The sequence below is a fragment of the Megalobrama amblycephala genome, linkage group LG6, assembly GCF_018812025.1.
Source record: "Megalobrama amblycephala isolate DHTTF-2021 linkage group LG6, ASM1881202v1, whole genome shotgun sequence".
Lineage (NCBI taxonomy): Eukaryota > Metazoa > Chordata > Actinopteri > Cypriniformes > Xenocyprididae > Megalobrama > Megalobrama amblycephala.
In genome coordinates, this window is record NC_063049.1 from 31637673 (window position 1) to 31655578 (window position 17906).

Here is a 17906-nt window from a genome sequence, read left to right on the forward strand (position 1 = left end):
GCATAACATTAAAGAAACAAACTCTTAGCTCTGCATCAGGCATTTAAGTTTTCTATAACACTACAATATGGTTAAACTGGTTAGTTAAATCAATAACAAAAAAATTACAGCATGTTAAAAATGTCTAATTTTTCAAGTTGTACAAATGCACATGATTTAAAAATGAGCAACATTGTAATTTGTACAATTTGTTTGCACTAACTAATGTTTAAAATATGCATTCTTTAAAGGTTTACATTAGACAAAACTCATGCAAATATGTTCTGTCAGGGTTGAGACCTCTTTCCATTCCATGAATCTTCTGTTTGATGTGACTGTTCTTGACTCCGCTCTGTTGCGGACAGCATTTGTATTCATATCCTGTGGTTTATTCTGAACACTCATAGACCCTCTCACTGGATCTCACTCCAGACGTGTGTTCACATTAATTCCATGCTATCCTGGGAGTAAATACTGCCGACTATAAATGAGCTGCAGGCCAAATGATTTATGCATTTATGAATGGAGAGGTGGACTGTTCAGTGAAGCGGAACATTGCATCAGATATTAGAAGACACTGTGATTATATAGTTATCTGTCTTTCAACTGAGATGAAAGAAAACTTCAACATCTCCGTCTAAACCCAGTCAAATGGTGTTTTGGCAGCTGCAGTGGCCAAATCTCAGCAGGACTAACAGCCATCTGTTAGGTTGAGGAAAAAAATGCAAAATATTATTAAATGTGACTAACTGGAAGGAATTAAAATGGCACCCTAACCCAATAACAATATGTTTGAGGGATTTTCTAGGAATTACTAAAACATACCACCCTCTTTTTAAAGGGAAAGTACACACACACACACACACACACACACACACACACACACACACACACACACACACACACACACACACACACACACACACACACACACACACACACACACACACACACACACACACACACACACACACACACACACACACAAATAAACTTGAGAACCAACTCTTTGTAAACAATTTTATTGGAACTGCAGTAGTGCTCAAATTGCACATATTTTTGGGTAAAATAACATGTTAAGATATAAACACTACAAGCCACTGACTCCACAACACATTATTCGCAACCTGAGAATGTTCATTTTGTTATTTCACCATATACAAAGAGTTAGATAGGCAAATACCTTGTTATCCTGCACTGTAACAAATTAATTACAAAACAGGTGCACAACATCTGACACTTTCTATCATGTCTGTATAATAAATAACAATAAAAGATATTTCAGAAATAAGCATGAACTGCCCTAATCACCATATTAAGAAAACAATGATCACAGCCAATCACAGTGACGCTGCTGTTTGGCCAAACAGGTGCAAGCCAATGATGTTAAATCAGCCCGACTGCCAATAGAAGTGCTAATGTGTTAGCATACATATGTGCTAATAGACAGTGCTTCATCACAGAACAGTATAAAAGAGGCATTGACAAATGTTCATTTACACTCTTACAGTTTAGTAGTTACTGCACATGAGTGAAATATGTTCATTACAAAAGCACCACAAATCAGGCAAAACAGCACTATAATCACACTTGTATCAACGTCTACATCTCTTAGTAAACATTTTGTAATATGTTTTATTGAGCAATTTACAACTGCTTATTAATGCTTTCATTTTAAAATGTTACAAATACCTATTATTCAGCTTTCAAATGAGACAAGTAATACCAACTCCTTACAATATTGATTTAAACCTCTCCATTATATATAACAGACGAGTCACTGTAATGAGTGAGTCACTGCAACTATATTAAAGCACAACAGCATTTAGGTTCACGAGGCAGTGAGCTGGATTTTATAAAAAAAAAAAAAAAGTCAAAACAGTCACAGCTAAACTTGAAACCATTCTGAAACCCATCTCAAAGCCAACAGAAATACTGGATCTGTGTTTCTCACACAGAATGACTGTGGAATGTGCAGGATTGCAGGCTTTTGTTTCCTCCAATCACATTTTTTTTCTAAAGGTCAATTATTGTTCGACTGATATAAAAAAAAAAAAAAAAAAAGTAAGTAATACTGAACATTTTGGTTTCAGCATTAAAATTTAATTTTTAATTGTCAGTTAAATTTAATTTTATCATTACATTTTTAAATTCAAATCTCAAATATTAGTTTTAATCTATCATTAAGTGTCGAGATGTTTTAATGTTTTTTAAACACTCACCAAGGCTGCATTTATGTGATCAAAAATACAGTAAAAATAGTAATATTGTGAAATATTATTTAAATACATTTTAAAATGCAACTTATTTTACATTTACAGTAGCCATTACTTTAGTCTTCAATGTCACATGATCCTTCAGAATTTTTTTTTATATGTTGATTTGGTGCTCAAAAAACATACCAATGTTGAAAAAGGTTGTGCCGGTTAATATTTTGTGGAAACCATGATTTTTTTTTAAGATTCATTAATGAATATAAAGTTCAAAAGAACAACATTTGAAACAGAATTTTGTCACTTTTGATCAATTGAATGCACCCTTGCTGAAATATATTTTACTGAACCCAAACTTTGAACCATCTGTCTTTACAATTAACGTTCAACTGTTAAAGGTGCAATGTGTAAATTTTAGGAGGATCTATTGACATAAATGCAATATAATATACATAACTATGTTTTCAGTGGTGTATAAAGATGTTACATAATGAACCGTTATGTTTCTATTATCTTAGAATGAGCCATTTCTATCTACATACACAGCGGGTCCCTTTAACATGTTAAGTCGTCAATTTGCGCCGGTATGTTTCTGCCCTAAACGGACAAACTGCTCTACAGAGCGCGTTTGCTTGACTGGCTGTCTCAGACGACAACATTTTTGTTCTGCGTTGGCCACCGTAGCTTCTCTATATTGCAATTCGCAAACTCATCGCTAGTTGCCGCTAAAATTTACACACAGCACCTTTAATATTATCACATAGCATATTATCCCCACAACACTCTATTAAACAAAATAAGTTTACACAAGCTCTTCATTAAATTTCTCAGAAGCCTCAATACAAACGTTGCTGTCATTACTGCAGAGTTAAAGAGTTGCTGTTGGATCTGTTTGGCTTCATTGCAGATGGTGAGTGTACTCATTACATGGCCCAAAATTAGCAGTCTGCTTTGAGACATAAAATCAGATCCTGGCCTCAAAATATTGTGGCACAATCACAGTGAACACCGCTGAAAACAATCAGTCACAATCATACTGATAGAAAAAAGGCATCCTTTCAGACTTACACCACAAAAACAGCTTAAATTTAACATGAGGCAGAGCAAGATTACAACATACCATAAAAAAAGACAACACGCATCAAAGCTTACTGCAAAACATCTTAACTACACACGCACACATTCATGTACATTCACAGTGCAGAAGACACATTTTTGTGCCATAAGAGTGTTTTTTGGTCAAGTACATCCTGTGAGAGAAGGACATCTGATTTAAATTTCACTACTTGGATGGACTGACAAACATCCTCAACATCCGTCCTCAATAATGAGAAGATTACATTGCAAACGGGTATCAGAGAAGCAGGGGCATATTACACGAAAGGCACCGTTCTCTCATTTGATTCAGGATGACAAAGTATAATTTCAGCTCTCAGGTAAGCAATCCTGAATCATGAGCAGATCAAATGATGAAAGAGCAGAGAGACGCTGCTGGGCAGGAACACAGACGGACCATCAACAGCGTTTATCAAACATTACATAAAAAAAAAAAAAAAAGCTATGCAGACTGCAACAATCTCATGGCTACTGTGACTGTGGCAGTGTTTCTAATAATTCGTCTCAGGTTATGAGACTGCGCTATAACCATAAATGTAACTGTGATGTCTTTTTAACACCATGAATTGTGCACATTGATGCTGATATAAAATCATCATATTGCTCATCAGTCCAGTTCTGTGATCGCACCTCGCGAAACTCACAGTAACGGCTAAAGACGGAAGGTTATGTTCCTCGCCTTACAGCTTCAGCTAATGCAAAAGGGGTGTTAATATGAACCGATCTGTCTAACACAGAGATGTTTCAGCATCTACAGGCATTACATGTGCATTCAAAGCTAAATGGTTTAAGGCAGAAATGACAGATCAAAGATAGAACAGGCAGAGATCCGATCATTCTCACAGACTCCCGTGTCTCACAGACATGTGAATTGCAGAAAAGCTGAACAAACACCTAAAGCTGCTTTTACACCCTTAAAGTCAACATAAAAAACATTCGCAACTCTTTTTTTTTTTTACTTCCGTTATGTGGCATTTTGATAATGAAAAAGGAATAGTCAAAAATAAACGGAATGGGAACTGATTTCATCCACTGAAAATTGACTCAAGAATGACGTGAACAGCTTGATTTACTGAAAAATGTGTAAAAATCGATTGGATATTATACTAACAGGGGCTGGTATGAACTGTAAAAGCATTCTCTTGCTAAACTACAAAATTAAGTGACTTAAAATGTTGATACTGTGAATCAGAATTGAAGCAAATGCTTCTTCACAGTTAACTGAAAAAAGAAAAGCCTCACATGATAGTGATAACATTAGTGTAAGTGAACAGAACAATTTTTAACGTTTTTATAACACATTCACTAGTATTGTGAACTTTTCAGTTACTATCCACAGTACAATAAGTTGAATCAATAAGCAAAATAAAATTACCATTTATTTAGACTGGAGAACATGTAGGTGTTCTTACATATCCATTTCTCAAGATTTAATTTTTTTTTTTTTTTTTTTGGAGTAGTGTGCACTAATGAGTAAGGACAGAAGTAAACAGTATAAGTTGTTAGAGCACCGTTTTTAAAACCGTTTTCTGGCTGATACGAATAAACGATTATGTTATGGCTAATAACCGTTACTTGGCTAATATTAAAATGTCATACCATTTTGTATAAATAAAATGAAAATAAAATCACACAAAAAAAAAAAAAGAAACCAATTGTAAATGCTACATATGAATTTAGGCATCACAACATTATAATTTATTTTTAAAATTTCTTAAAGATTAAAATACTTGTTTTTAAACATGAAATTTAACTTTTAGATGACAGCAAAGGTAATCCAATTGTAAAAATAAGGGAAATGAGCAGCAAAATTAAATATCCAATGTTGTCAGATGGTGATAAAAATAAAATAAATAATTATAAAAAATATCTGAAAACAAAAGGTACTGATATATTGTGTATAAATTTAATAAATTTGATATTTTAATAAACTCACTTAAATTGATAAATTTAAGTGAGATTTAGATGACAGCAAAGGTAATCTGATTGTAAAAATAAGGGAAATGAGCAGCAAAATTAAATATCCAATGTCGTCAGATGGTGATAAAAATAAAATAAATAACTAATATCTGAAAACAAATAAGGTACTGATATATTGTGGATCCCTATCAATTATGATTTCATGTTGACTTTAAGAATTAACACTAAATCAGACAGATACGCTTCCACCACCCCCAACACACACTCCAGTACAGGCTAGCTTCCCAGTCACTGATTAAATATAGTCTTAGATTAACTTCAGGCCAGTTGCGGTTCTAGCTTGCATGGCACCCTGTGCAAACCATCCCTTCCCCCTGTGCAGCAAGATGTTGCCCATGTCGCCTATGTCTAAATCTGACACTGGTTCAGGCCTAGGCTTAAAATGCGTCTGGGAAACTAGCCTTATGGACAAGAGGTATTGCTCATGAATACAGACATACCATCATTAACAAATGTAATACCCTGTCAAGAAACCACAAATGATGACATACGACAAATCACATAACTCTGGATGTGCTGGTCCACTGATGTGATCCCACTGAATACACACAGGGTTATAAGGCTGTTTTGGTCTGACCTGGTATGGATTTATACAAAACCCAGGTCTTGTTCTAATCTCAATGCAGACTCACTTTTAAAGTTTGCAGGGCGGTCAAAAGTAACAAGAGCAGACGAAGAGGGTCAGAGCTGCGGACATGAAGTAAGTGACTCTGTAAATGTGCAGTGGACAAAAAGCCAGCATTCCCACACACAGCGGCAGCAGTAGATGGACCATCAGATTAAGCATCAGTTTGCTGTAACACAAGTGTAAATACAGACACACAGCCTTGTTAGAACCTTTTTTTTGTAAGAAAGAAATTAACACTTATTCAGCAAGATTGCATTAAATTGATCAAAAGATACAGTAAAGCCATTTATAATGTTACAAAAGATTTTGATTCAAATAAATGCTGTTCTTTTGAACTTTCTATGAAAGAATCCTGACAAAAATTGTATCGTGGTTTCAAAAAAATATTAAGCAGCATAACTGTTTTCAACATTGATAATAAGAAATGTTTCTTGAGCATCAAATCAGCATTTTAGAATGATTTTTGAAAGATCATGTGACACTGAAGACTGGAGTAATGATGCCATCACAGGAACAGTTACTACTATTTTACAAAATTACTGTTTTACAGTATTTTTGATCAAATAAATGCTGCCTTGGTGAGCATAGACTTCTTTCAAAAAATAATGTGTGTGTGTTTATGTATACTGTATGAATATATCAAATGACTGATGAGCCAAAACATTATGTCCACCTGCATAATACCCTTTTGGTCATCCGCGTACTGCCAAAACAGCACCGACCCGCCGAGGAGCGGATTCTACAAGACCCCTGAAGGTGTCCTGTGGTATCTGGCACCAAGACGTTAGCAGCAGATCCTTCATCTCCTGTAGGTTGTGAAGTGAAGCCGCTGTGGATTGAACTTGATGTACCAGCACATACCACAGATGCTCCATTGGATTGAGACCTGGGGAATTTGGAAGCCATGGCAACACCTTGAACTCTTCATCATGTTCCTCAAACCATTCCTGAACAATGTGTGCAGTGTGGCAGGGTGCATTATCCTGCTGAAAGAGGCCAATTCAACCAGAGAACACCAGTGTCATGAAGGAGTGGACCTGGTCTGCAGTGATGTTAAGGTAGGTGGCACATGTCAAATTTACTTCCACATGAATGGCCGGATTGAGGGTTTCCCAGCAGAACATTGACCAGAGCATCACACTCCTTCCACTTGCTTCTTGTCATCCCACAGTGACATGTGACATTCCTGGTGACATTACTTCCACAGGTAAATGCCACAGACGTACATGCCTATACACATGATGTAAAAGAAAATGGGACTCATCAGACCAGGCAACCTTCTTTCACTGCTCTAAGGTCCAGTTCTGACACTGACATGCCCATTGTAGGTGTTTTCGACAGGGGTCGTCATAGGCAATCTGATTGGTGTGCAGCTATGCAGCCCCATACTCAGCAGAGTGTGATGCACTGTGTGTTGTGACACATTCCTCACATAACCATCATTAAATTTTGTGTGACTTGTGCCACAGTAGACCTCTTGTTGGCTCAGACCAGACAGGATAGCCTTCACTGCCCTTGTGCATCGATGACTTGGACGGCCAACACCCTGACGCCGGTTTGTAATCTGTTCCTCCTCGGACCACTGTTGGTAAATTCTCACCACTGCTGACCAGGAGCAACCCACAGACTTGCCGTTTCAGAGATAATCTGACCCAGTCACCTTGCCATAACATTTTGGCTCAAAGTCGCTAAGATCTTTATTACTGCTGATTTCTCTTGCATTCAACATGTTGATTATGAGAACTGATTGTTTGCTTACCATCTAATCTACCCAGACCATAATATGTGGCCTTGTTAGTAGACGATCAACAATGTTGATCAATGTTTTGGCTCATCAGTGCATATATAAATAATATTCACTACATATTTGTGATGATTTTAAATTATACTTAAGTAACATAATAAATACTGAGATGATTTTAAATGCTCTTTGATATGGCCATATTAAGCTTTCTAAAGAGTGTGTCACTAATGAACAGGACTATATGAAATTACGAAATGTACATGACTAATTTTGTAAGAAATGCACACAAACCTGCGGAGGAGTGTATTTGTGTTACAGTTGATGAGCAGCACAGAGCTGATGAGCAGGGGTAGAATGTGAGGCCAGCAGGGGTCAGGATCCAAATGAACCCAATATCTGAACAAGACACATGCACATGTGCAAATTACAAACTATAGAGTACTTTCTCTTCACATTCAGGCAGTTGCTCTCTTCTAGGACTTTAGTTGCTCTACTTTACTAACTTATATGAGATTATACATTTCTAATGGATCTGCACCTTACATTGCTCTATTACCTGAGATTGTGCTTCCAGTGGATAAGGGAAGGGGTGCTGAACATCATGGTAAGAGTAAGCATTGTGGACACACTAAAGTGGAGCTGCAGATCATCTCTGACGTCTTGTAGCACTGATTCTGACAGTAAAGGGCTGCCGTTACATTCTTTACCATTACTGTGAGAATCAGTGCCATGAAAACCATTTTCTGAGTTTTGTGAAACTTTCTGGGGCGCCTGGTTTAACGAGAACAAAACGTTTAGAAAATACAGGTATTGTGAGCCAACTAGAGTCAGAAAATTGATAAATGATGTAAAATAAGATATTTATACCAGGTTCAACATGTGGCTCAGTGACCTCTCTGTCATCTGCAATCTAAGCACCTGGACAAAGACAGACAATCACAGGAGATTAAAATCATTATGAAGATAATTGCATTCAGATTAAGAAAGAGAAATATTTTAGTAACTATTATAAGCATCAGCAGGAATAAATTCAAGTCAAGCAACCAACCAACTCAAGGTATATATTAAAAAAAAAAAAAAACACTCTCTCTAGATTAGAATAATGATTCCTCTTATCTAACACATCTTTATATGAAGTAGGTATGAAAAATGCCTTAAGGAAGTCACTCACTCTGTAGAAGTGGAGAAGAGTGGAGACCATAAGAGCCAGCGCTCCACAGGTGACGCCTCCCAGCACACTCAGAGAGATGATCAGGAGAATCCGAGTATGAAGACGAAGCGTGCCACAGTCCCGGGACACTGAAGGTCTACAAATAGTGATACATCAACGTTTATTTATTTTTTTTACTTAAACTTCTTGCATGTGCATTTGTATTACAATTTAAAAATAAATGTTTCCTATTTTAATATATTTTAAAAGGCAAAGCTGAATTTTCAGCATCATTACTCCAGTCTTCAGTGTCATATGATCCTTCAGAAATCACAAATATGCTGATCTGATGTGTAAAAAACATTTCTTATAATTATCAATGTTGAAAACAGCTTAAAATATTGGTGGAAATGAGATTTTTTTTTTTTTTTTTTTTTCAGGATTCCTTGGAAGAGCATTTGTTTGAAACAGAAAAATCTTTGTAACATTATAAAAGTCTTTGTTACTTTTGATCAATTTAATTTCAAATAAATAAATAAAATAAATCTTACTGACCCCTTGAACAGTATAAGTATAAAACATTTTAAAATTTAGATAAATGCATTGCAACTCACAGAACAACAACAAGTGTGTTCATTTTTGTTTGTTGATTTAGATCAAAACATACAAATTAATTCATGCAATACATCTATTTACTCAAAGCGCCTACTAAAAAGCAGTTATTAACATGATTTTCACCTGTGCAGTGGAGCAAGAAAAAAGGACAGGAAGTAGACAGATACTCTGAGGACTGTGCTACCCCAGAATGCAATGGCTGCACCGAGCACACAGAGCAGTGGGGACACTAGACGAGGCCATTCCTGCATAGAGACTTTTGGATCCTGGGATACGCTTTCCACAGAGTTTAGAGGAAGAGTATCCACCCAAGGAAGACCAAGAGAGGACCAGACATCCTGAAACCAGCTCTGCCTATAATAGTAAAAAAGAAAAGTTTAAATGGGGAAAAAAGAGATATGATATATACTGCATTTGTCGTATAACTGTATAATTCTCTGGCAACCATTTATTTTGAATCTTCAGAATGGAGTATTGCCCAAGTTTTGCAGAAAAAGAGAATCAGCATTCAAATACAGCAGACAGACACTGTGTCAAGACTCACCTGAGCAGCAGCAGCAGCAGGAGCACAGGCAGTTCCAGTTTGTGGAGCTGTAAGGATTTACTCATGGCCTCTTGCATTCCAACAGGATGTCCCAATCTTTTGACAGAGCTCAGCTGAGCCCTGATCATCAGGAGAAGCACTACAGCTGAGTAGACGGGCAGAACTGGACCACAGAAACGTAGAATCTAAAGAACAACAATTTGTTTTGAATATGAGACTCTGGATTCAAAGTTAAAATGGCAAAATAAATACTAAAATGTAAGCATACCTGCCCAAGCACTTTGGGAAATGAAGTCCGAATAGACACCTGTAGAGAAACAAGACAATGTCGGTTGTCTTACTGATAGGTTTACCCTTGAGAAAACAACGGATGTGGATGAAATACCCTGTATTGGCAGTTGGGGGCAGTGTGGAGCTGCAGGAGGGCACTGGAGGTGTTGTCTGGGCGGCTGGTGTGAAGCATGCCGTAGATCTCAGATACCGATGGAATACTTTGGTGGAAAACATACAGTTTTAAAAGACACAGTCATCAGTACTCTGATAAGAGCTGCAAAGAGATGAGGAAAGCTGGCTGATTATTAATGACAAGACTCTTTCTACCTTGCCATAGCAAAGGAGTCTTCGTGAAACCAAGGTACCCTCAGTCTGTAAACACTGGGCAGTCTGTCTGTGTAACACAACACGTATAGTATAAGACATTAGTCTTTTAAAACACAATGCTGAATTTCTGGCAGATGAAGTTGAATAACTAGTTACCTTTAGTGGTTTTGCAATGACTCATGATCGTTATTCTAAAAGCCTGATAAACCTGAAGGAACACAAACTTGAGTTTCTTATGCTTTGGGGTATACATCTTAATTTAATTTAACAGGAAAGGAGAGCAGAACGACAGGGAATGCTATGAGAGATCACCTGATGAAAGTCTTGTAGTAGTAGTGTATGGAGCAGCCCAGAGGAGTTAATGCTGATGTCACTGACGGTCAGACCTGCAAACAGTCACATTCAGGTTGAAATATTTGCATACATTAAACTTAAAGGGTTAGTTCACCCAAAAATGAAAATTCTGTCATTTATTACTTACCCTCATGCTGTTCCACACCCGTAAGACCTTCGTTAATCTAGGGAGCAATGACATTTCCTCTCTCAAGATCCATAAAGGTACTAAAAACATATTTAAATCGGTTCATGTGAGTACAGTGGTTCAATATTAATATTATAAAGCGACGAGAATATTTTGAGCGCCAAAAAAAAATAACGACTTATTTAGTGATGGCCGATTTCAAAACAATGCTTCAGGAAGCATCGGAGCACAGATGAATCAGAGAGAGGAAGTGTCCATTGCTCCCTATGGAGGCCTCACGGAGCCATCGGATTTCAACAAAAATATCTTAATTTGTGTTCTGAAGATTAACGAAGGTCTTACGGGTGGGGAACGGCATGAGGGTAAGTAATAAATGACAGAATTTTCATTTTTGGGTGAACTAACCCTTTAACTTTCTCGGTTTTAAACAGTAAGAAAGAATGAACAATTTGACTAATCAAAGCAGAATAGGCTTTCGGAAAGGAGGGGTTTAGAGAGACAGAGTCCTTTAGTGAACTGCTTCAGACACGGTGAGAAAAGAGGTGACGCTGCAATGTATATGAAAAAATTAAAGTGTTTTTTGACCTTGCATGTAAACCTAATTTAGGAGACTCCAAAACAAAATTAAGAACCTTTAAAATGGTGTAACAGGGGATCTTTAAATGTGCATAAAAATAAAAGAGTTCATGCAGCTGTTATTAAAGAAAAAGTAAAATGTCAACATATATGTGACTTTAGCTCACCAAAGGACAGCGTATGAGGCACCTGCACTGAGACAGTCAGGCTCTGCTCTCTCTGCAGCTCACACTCCACTACAAACTACAATCAGACAATCAAGCATTTAGAATGCGTCTTTAACTAGGAGTTCATCAAGCAAATTAATTTGACATGAATCATCCAAAAAAGGAAAATGTATTAAAAAGAAAAAAGTATACTAATGTGGTCTTTCATGTAGTCTAAGTTTTCAAATTGAACATGATAGCGTGGACTGTAAGTTAACCTGTGCTCCGCTGGGGTTAGAGGCATCAATGATGAGATGAGAGACTGACAAGAGTTCACAGATTTTCACTGTCACAGCCTATAAAAGGAACAGGGTGTTTATTTATCAAATTTATTTTTAAATGATGTATTATAAGGGGTGTTATTGCATGTGTAAGAAAAACAAGATTGACCTTATAGGCTGGAAGGAGCTCTGTCTCAGATGACAGATCCACTGCCTGAACACTGGAAAATGAGGGAAAACAAAGAAGCACTTTACAATGCAAATAATATAACACACACTATACAATTTACATCAGCAATGTGCCAACTTTGTGAAAGACAGGCATTTGAAGACTGTGGAAATTATGGTGCAGATTCTGTACAGACCCTGGTAATTTCCAATTAAAAGAGGAATTCATGTGGTTCATTTTACTCACCACATCGAGCCACTCATCTGTGTGCAGCCATACAGCCAGCTGGTCATTTCCTGTTGAACATGCAGAGATACACTTAGCTCTTCAAAATATTCACAACAAGCATGACAGATAAAGAATACTCGAACTTGGACCACAGCCTGCCTGAAGGAAAAACTGTATTTTCCTGAAAAATATGCACTTTTTTGCTTATTATATACCTTTTTTTTTTTCTTTTTTAGAATTTTTGCATAAATTTATATTTGAATGCACAATAATAATACACATTTCACAACTGGGACAGCTGACACCACATAAAATAAATGTAAAAGGAATGCTCTTAAATAGACTTCATTTCACTGTAATGTTTTGTGACATTCAAATCAAAATGATACATTTAAAGAAAAAAGGGTTCTGAGTGTGATGTTGTTGGGCTCTCTCACCATATTATTACTGCGGCAATGGAAATGACTGTAGGCCTTCCTTCGACTGGAGAGAGCAAACAAGAAGTACTTGACTTGAGCTTCCTGCCAAGAGTTGGAGGATGGTTTACATCAGTGCAATGTTCAGACATAAGCTGCTAGCATAATTTTTCCAGAAATGATGAAACATATTGTCACCTTGGGGGCAGTGTAGAACAGACGGAGTGTGTTGACCTCCTTCCACGCCTCAGGGGGAGCTGGAAGGATGGATGAATAGATTTGGATAAAAATAGTAAAAAGAGGAAACAGAGATTCTGATATTATCTTCCAGCTGTGTTAAAAACAGATAAGACTATAAATATACATGTGCACACGAACACAGACCTGAGAAAGTGACAGGGGCATCCTGTGCTTCTCCAGGCTGCAGCACTGGGTGTCTAAAGAAGTGATAGTTCAACACTGAGATTCGCTTCTCAGGACTCTCTATAAACTAAAGAAAAACATGAGTCAATAAAAACAATTTAAACTCACACACGGTAACACAGTATCAGAATAGTGCTCACCTGCCCGGTTTCAGGTTCAATAAGGTCGAAGAATGCTCGGACTGTGGCCAGAACCAGCTCCTTGCACCTTGTATTTGAAATTACAAAGGATAAAATTCACTGGCTATTAAGAAGCTAAGTAGCTTAAAAGCTTAAATGTTAGCATACAAAAACATACCAAACAATGGAAATATGATCTGTGGAAACCCAGGTTCGGGGAACTGCAGTTACCTAAAACCAATTTACAAAACCAATGTAAGGACATTAAAAACAAAGAAGGTTGTACTTTAAAGTTTCAGGTTGAAATATTTAACTAAAGTGAATTTTTAATAAAAGTTCTCAAAGAAAATGGCTAGTAGACCTACCACTACTGACATCTTATTGAGGTCATCGATGGGACAGGACAGCGCTGTCAAGCCAGAACGCACCTGGAAGTCAAGGTAACCACCACCCACAGAGAGAACGGTAATATTTCGAAGGTCTTCAGCATTTGTGGCCCAGCGATGCCTGACTGTCGAGTAAAACTCTACAACAGACACACAATTCCGATGATAGTATGTTTGCATCAAACTTTTTGTTTGAGAAATGAAATATATGCAAATATATGCAAGTCCATACCTTCTGACTACTACACTATCGTTCAAAAGTTTGGGGTTGGTAAGATTTTTTAATTTGAAAGAAGTCTCACGTTCACTAAGGCAACATGTATTTGATCAAAATTGCAGTAAATACAGTAATATTGTGAAATATTACAATTCAAAATAACTGTTTTCTATTTTATTACATTTTAAAATGTAATTAATTCCTGTGATAGCCAAGCTGAATTTTCAGTATCATTACTCAAGTCTTGAGTGTCACATGATCCTTCAGAAATCATTCTAATATGCTGATTATGTTTAAGAAACATTTCTTATTATGATCAATGTTGAAAACAGTTGTGTTGCTTAATATTTTTGTAGAAACTGTAATAATTGCCTTTTTTCTGTAATACTGTATTTTTGAATAAATAGAAAGTTCAAAAGAACAGCATTTATTTAAAATAGAATTTGTTTATAACATTAAAAATGTCTTTACTGTCCCTTGCTATCCATTTATTGCATTCTTGCAGAATTAAAATATTAATTTCTTTCAAAAAACAAAAACAAAAAAACAAATATCTTACTGACTCCAAACTTTTGAATGGTAGCATACCTACAAAGCTCTCAAACAAATCTTCTGTACATCTTTATGCATGTGTGTCTGTATGTTTTTTTCCTACCCAGTATATAAGGGTCAAGAGACAGGACAGGTGCCTGGTGGGGGGAGGCCTGTGTGATGATGAGGCTGACCAGCCGTGGATTGAAGCGTGCCAGGGTGAACAACGCTCTTGCCACCACTCCACCCATGGAGTGACCCACCAGAACCACACCTGTGGGAGGGTCTGGACAGTCCTGCAGCCATGGGAATGTAGTAAAAAGACCATTGGTTTAGATGTAGATCTACTAATAGCAGTGAGCTTCAATTATAAAGTCACCAAAGACCGGAAAACACTACATGATTTTTAAAGTCTGGCATCATAAACTTCTAAAATCTGCTCAAAATATCAAACATTTTTAAATATTCCAACTGGATGGAATCATAGTCTGAAGCTAAAAAATTGGGTCTGTGCCCATCATACAGTATGTAATTTTCTGTAAAATTCCCAAAATCTGCAGACTGTCAGACTTTAGCCATTAAAATGTTAAATGTTAAGTACCTCAGATAAGCACAAATGTCAGGGCATGTCAAAACAAGGCCCAAAAAACACCTCATACCCGAGGGTTAAGGCTGGAATGTACTACATTCTGTTGTACAGATGTTTTGCCATTTTCAGTCTGGAGGAGACAATGCTTCTTGCCGAAAGTTTAAAGTGCACCGTAAGGAATCTTTTATAAGCATATATATTTTGTGTGCGGTCAACCCAAAATGGATACAGGAAAGATACTGGGTGCTTGTGAACCACTGTGCATACTAATGAAAGTGTAGAATACTGTAATTTATGATCTGTAATTTCAACAAAGAGAGAAAGGGACTGAAAAGGATGGAAAGGGAAGGGTGAAGGAAATAAAAGACAGAAAATTAACAAAGAAAGTAAAGGGACAAAAAGAAATGAAAAGAGAAAAAGGACCCCTTGACTTCTGACCTTATAAAGGCGCAAAATGGCTTTGATGCTTTCATGAAGAAACTGAGTTTGTCTGCGCAAACTGCCCCCATACAGGGCCACCAGCTCCTCGTTGAAGTCAATAGTGAACACATTCATATGGATCGGTCTGTCCAGGTTCTCAGCCTTCCTCAACGCCACTGAACCCAGAGAACGAGCTGCAAGAGGGAATACAACATCTTTGTTGCAATAAGCTCTCACATCTCACTTCCTCCATTTCCAGTGTTTAATCAGAACGTTTCATTAGCACTGTGACAAAGTCTGTAGAAGATAAAGATTGAGCAAACAAACAGGTTTTCTGTCTCCAAACAGTCAAAACCAACCTTGAAGGCAAATAAACAAGGCATGCATGCATGTATGTACTGATTGAAATATTGGGGAAAAACAGTTCCATCTCACCTTGCTTGTAGCTCCCCGCATTCCCCGGCAGGAAGAGCACAGGTGCGCCGGTGAGCTTGAGTCCTCTGGTCTCCTGAGCATATGCGCCCTCTCCATACAGATACAGCCCGTATGATGGGTACTGGCGCGCGACACGCCTCGGAAGCGGTACGCGCTGCAAACGCGCACGTACACAAATAACAGCTATGAGAATTCACGCGCAGAGGATAATGCAAGACCACAAACAAATCGAGAACAGGATTTCTGACACATTCGGAACTTTAAATGCATGTACAGGCTGTGAAGCAGGTTTGAATGTAACATTTAGAGCTCCGTTTTGAGATATATATGTCACCACATAACAAGAAAACATCTTAATTGCTAAATACACACAAAAAATATTAAGGAGTGAATATTATTTAAACAAAATACATTAAGTTCATTTCATTAAAAGAATGTTACGCTTATTGTCTTCGGTCTGTTTCGACTGCCGAGGATCACACCCCTAATACCAGAGGTTTAAAGAGGTGTTTTGCCCTTATAAACATTGTATAATGACTGATGTTGCTGATTATGAATGTTTGTTATTGCCAAAACAACAGGTAGAGTGACAGCTATGAGGAACTGATGCATGCATGGCCTGCCAGTGAATTGTGCACACTCAAGTGAGCTATTAATGTTGCTCTAATTACTAATAAATGGTGCATTTTATCAAACATGTCAAGAAAACAACAGGGATATACTATTTTTCCATGGATACTCACTCGGTATTCTGGGTACTCGAACATATATGTCATGCTGCATCGATTCTCCTCGAAACCAAATAATAATTCCCGCACACCCACGAGCAAAAGCCCAAGAGCAAAGCCGTAAAACGCGTATACAGCGACTCTCATGTCTCCACAAAGTAAGCTTTATTATATTCACAAATTCATCGTAATCGTGTCAACGCTTTCCTCGTTGTAAACCCACACACTGCCTGTTTAAACCTATAGGAAACCTCCTACGGACCTGTCACGCAGCTCCTGGGACTACGTCACGACGCAGACAGGAAAGTTAGCCAATCGAGAGAGGGAATAGGTTCTGAGTTTGACCAATCAGAATTGAAAGTGGGCGGGATGTCAAGAGAACAGCGGGATCATCGTAGAAAAATGCTCGTCTGTTTAAAACGCAGAAAGGGGTAAATCGAGCAATAGTACACATCAAATATCAGTAATTCCTCTTATGCAGTACACTTCCATATCGCCATTACATATATCTCCTAATATAATGGATAAAACAATAAAGATGGAAATTTTCTTTAATCACAATTATGTGGCTATTGCCACCAGGAAAAATGGCTCTTTCCATCTTGTTAAGTCTTTTTGTATTTTCCCTGTAACAAACAAAATCCTTAATGACATCATCCTCCAGGTAGCCACAGCACAAATAAGCACAATGAGCAATTTCATCATCTGCACTTTTTTGTGTGATTTACATTGGATTGCCTTAAAAAAAAAACCTTTTAGAAATGACAGAAACCAGTTATGAAAAATACTGTTCATTTCTTGCCAGAGTCAACAATCCAGCAATAATTAATAGGTTAAAGGTGTCTTAGCTTGACCAGAGCATATTTCTGGAATTTTTTATAGAAACACTCCCTTAAAATACTACATAAGACATATTTTGAAGTTACAGAGCTCTAAAAAGGTACTACATTTTATGTTCAATAGAAAAAAAAGCCTGTACCAAATAGAGAAAAAGAATAATGGTTGGAAAACAACATTTGGTTTCAAATTGAATTTCTGTACTGTATATGACTTTCTGTACTGTAAAAGAGTCCATTAGAATACCTAACCATTTATAATATTCTGCCAGAATAATTTAAATGTACAGTATTTTGATGAATAATGATATTTTAATAAATTACATTAAAATAAAACAGAATTTACTTCGTGTTGC

At 37.1% G+C, this 17906-nt stretch overlaps 1 protein-coding gene across 2 annotated transcripts; it reads right to left on the reverse strand.

The window, feature by feature from the left end:
- Positions 1-20: 20 nt before the first annotated feature.
- On the reverse strand, positions 21-17335 carry pgap1 (post-GPI attachment to proteins inositol deacylase 1). 2 transcript variants are annotated; one of them, XM_048194028.1, is made up of 27 exons: positions 16730-17335; positions 15987-16140; positions 15570-15745; positions 14667-14838; positions 13774-13934; positions 13587-13639; positions 13430-13496; positions 13251-13356; positions 13065-13123; positions 12888-12971; positions 12469-12518; positions 12223-12274; positions 12051-12128; positions 11794-11869; positions 10882-10955; positions 10726-10777; positions 10570-10636; positions 10355-10460; positions 10238-10276; positions 9970-10154; positions 9549-9779; positions 8832-8967; positions 8528-8578; positions 8217-8431; positions 7952-8056; positions 5921-6082; positions 21-681 (listed from the first exon to the last, which is right to left on the reverse strand). In XM_048194028.1, the coding sequence occupies exons 1-26, from the start codon at positions 16859-16861 to the stop codon at positions 5941-5943; spliced, it is 2823 nt and encodes a 940-aa protein (XP_048049985.1). In that variant the 5' UTR covers positions 16862-17335; the 3' UTR covers positions 21-681; positions 5921-5940. The 2 variants fall into 2 exon arrangements, with proteins under 2 accessions (XP_048049985.1, XP_048049984.1); XM_048194027.1 differs by lacking the exon at positions 21-681 and having other exon boundaries at positions 986-6082.
- Between the last annotated feature and the right edge of the window lie 571 nt (positions 17336-17906).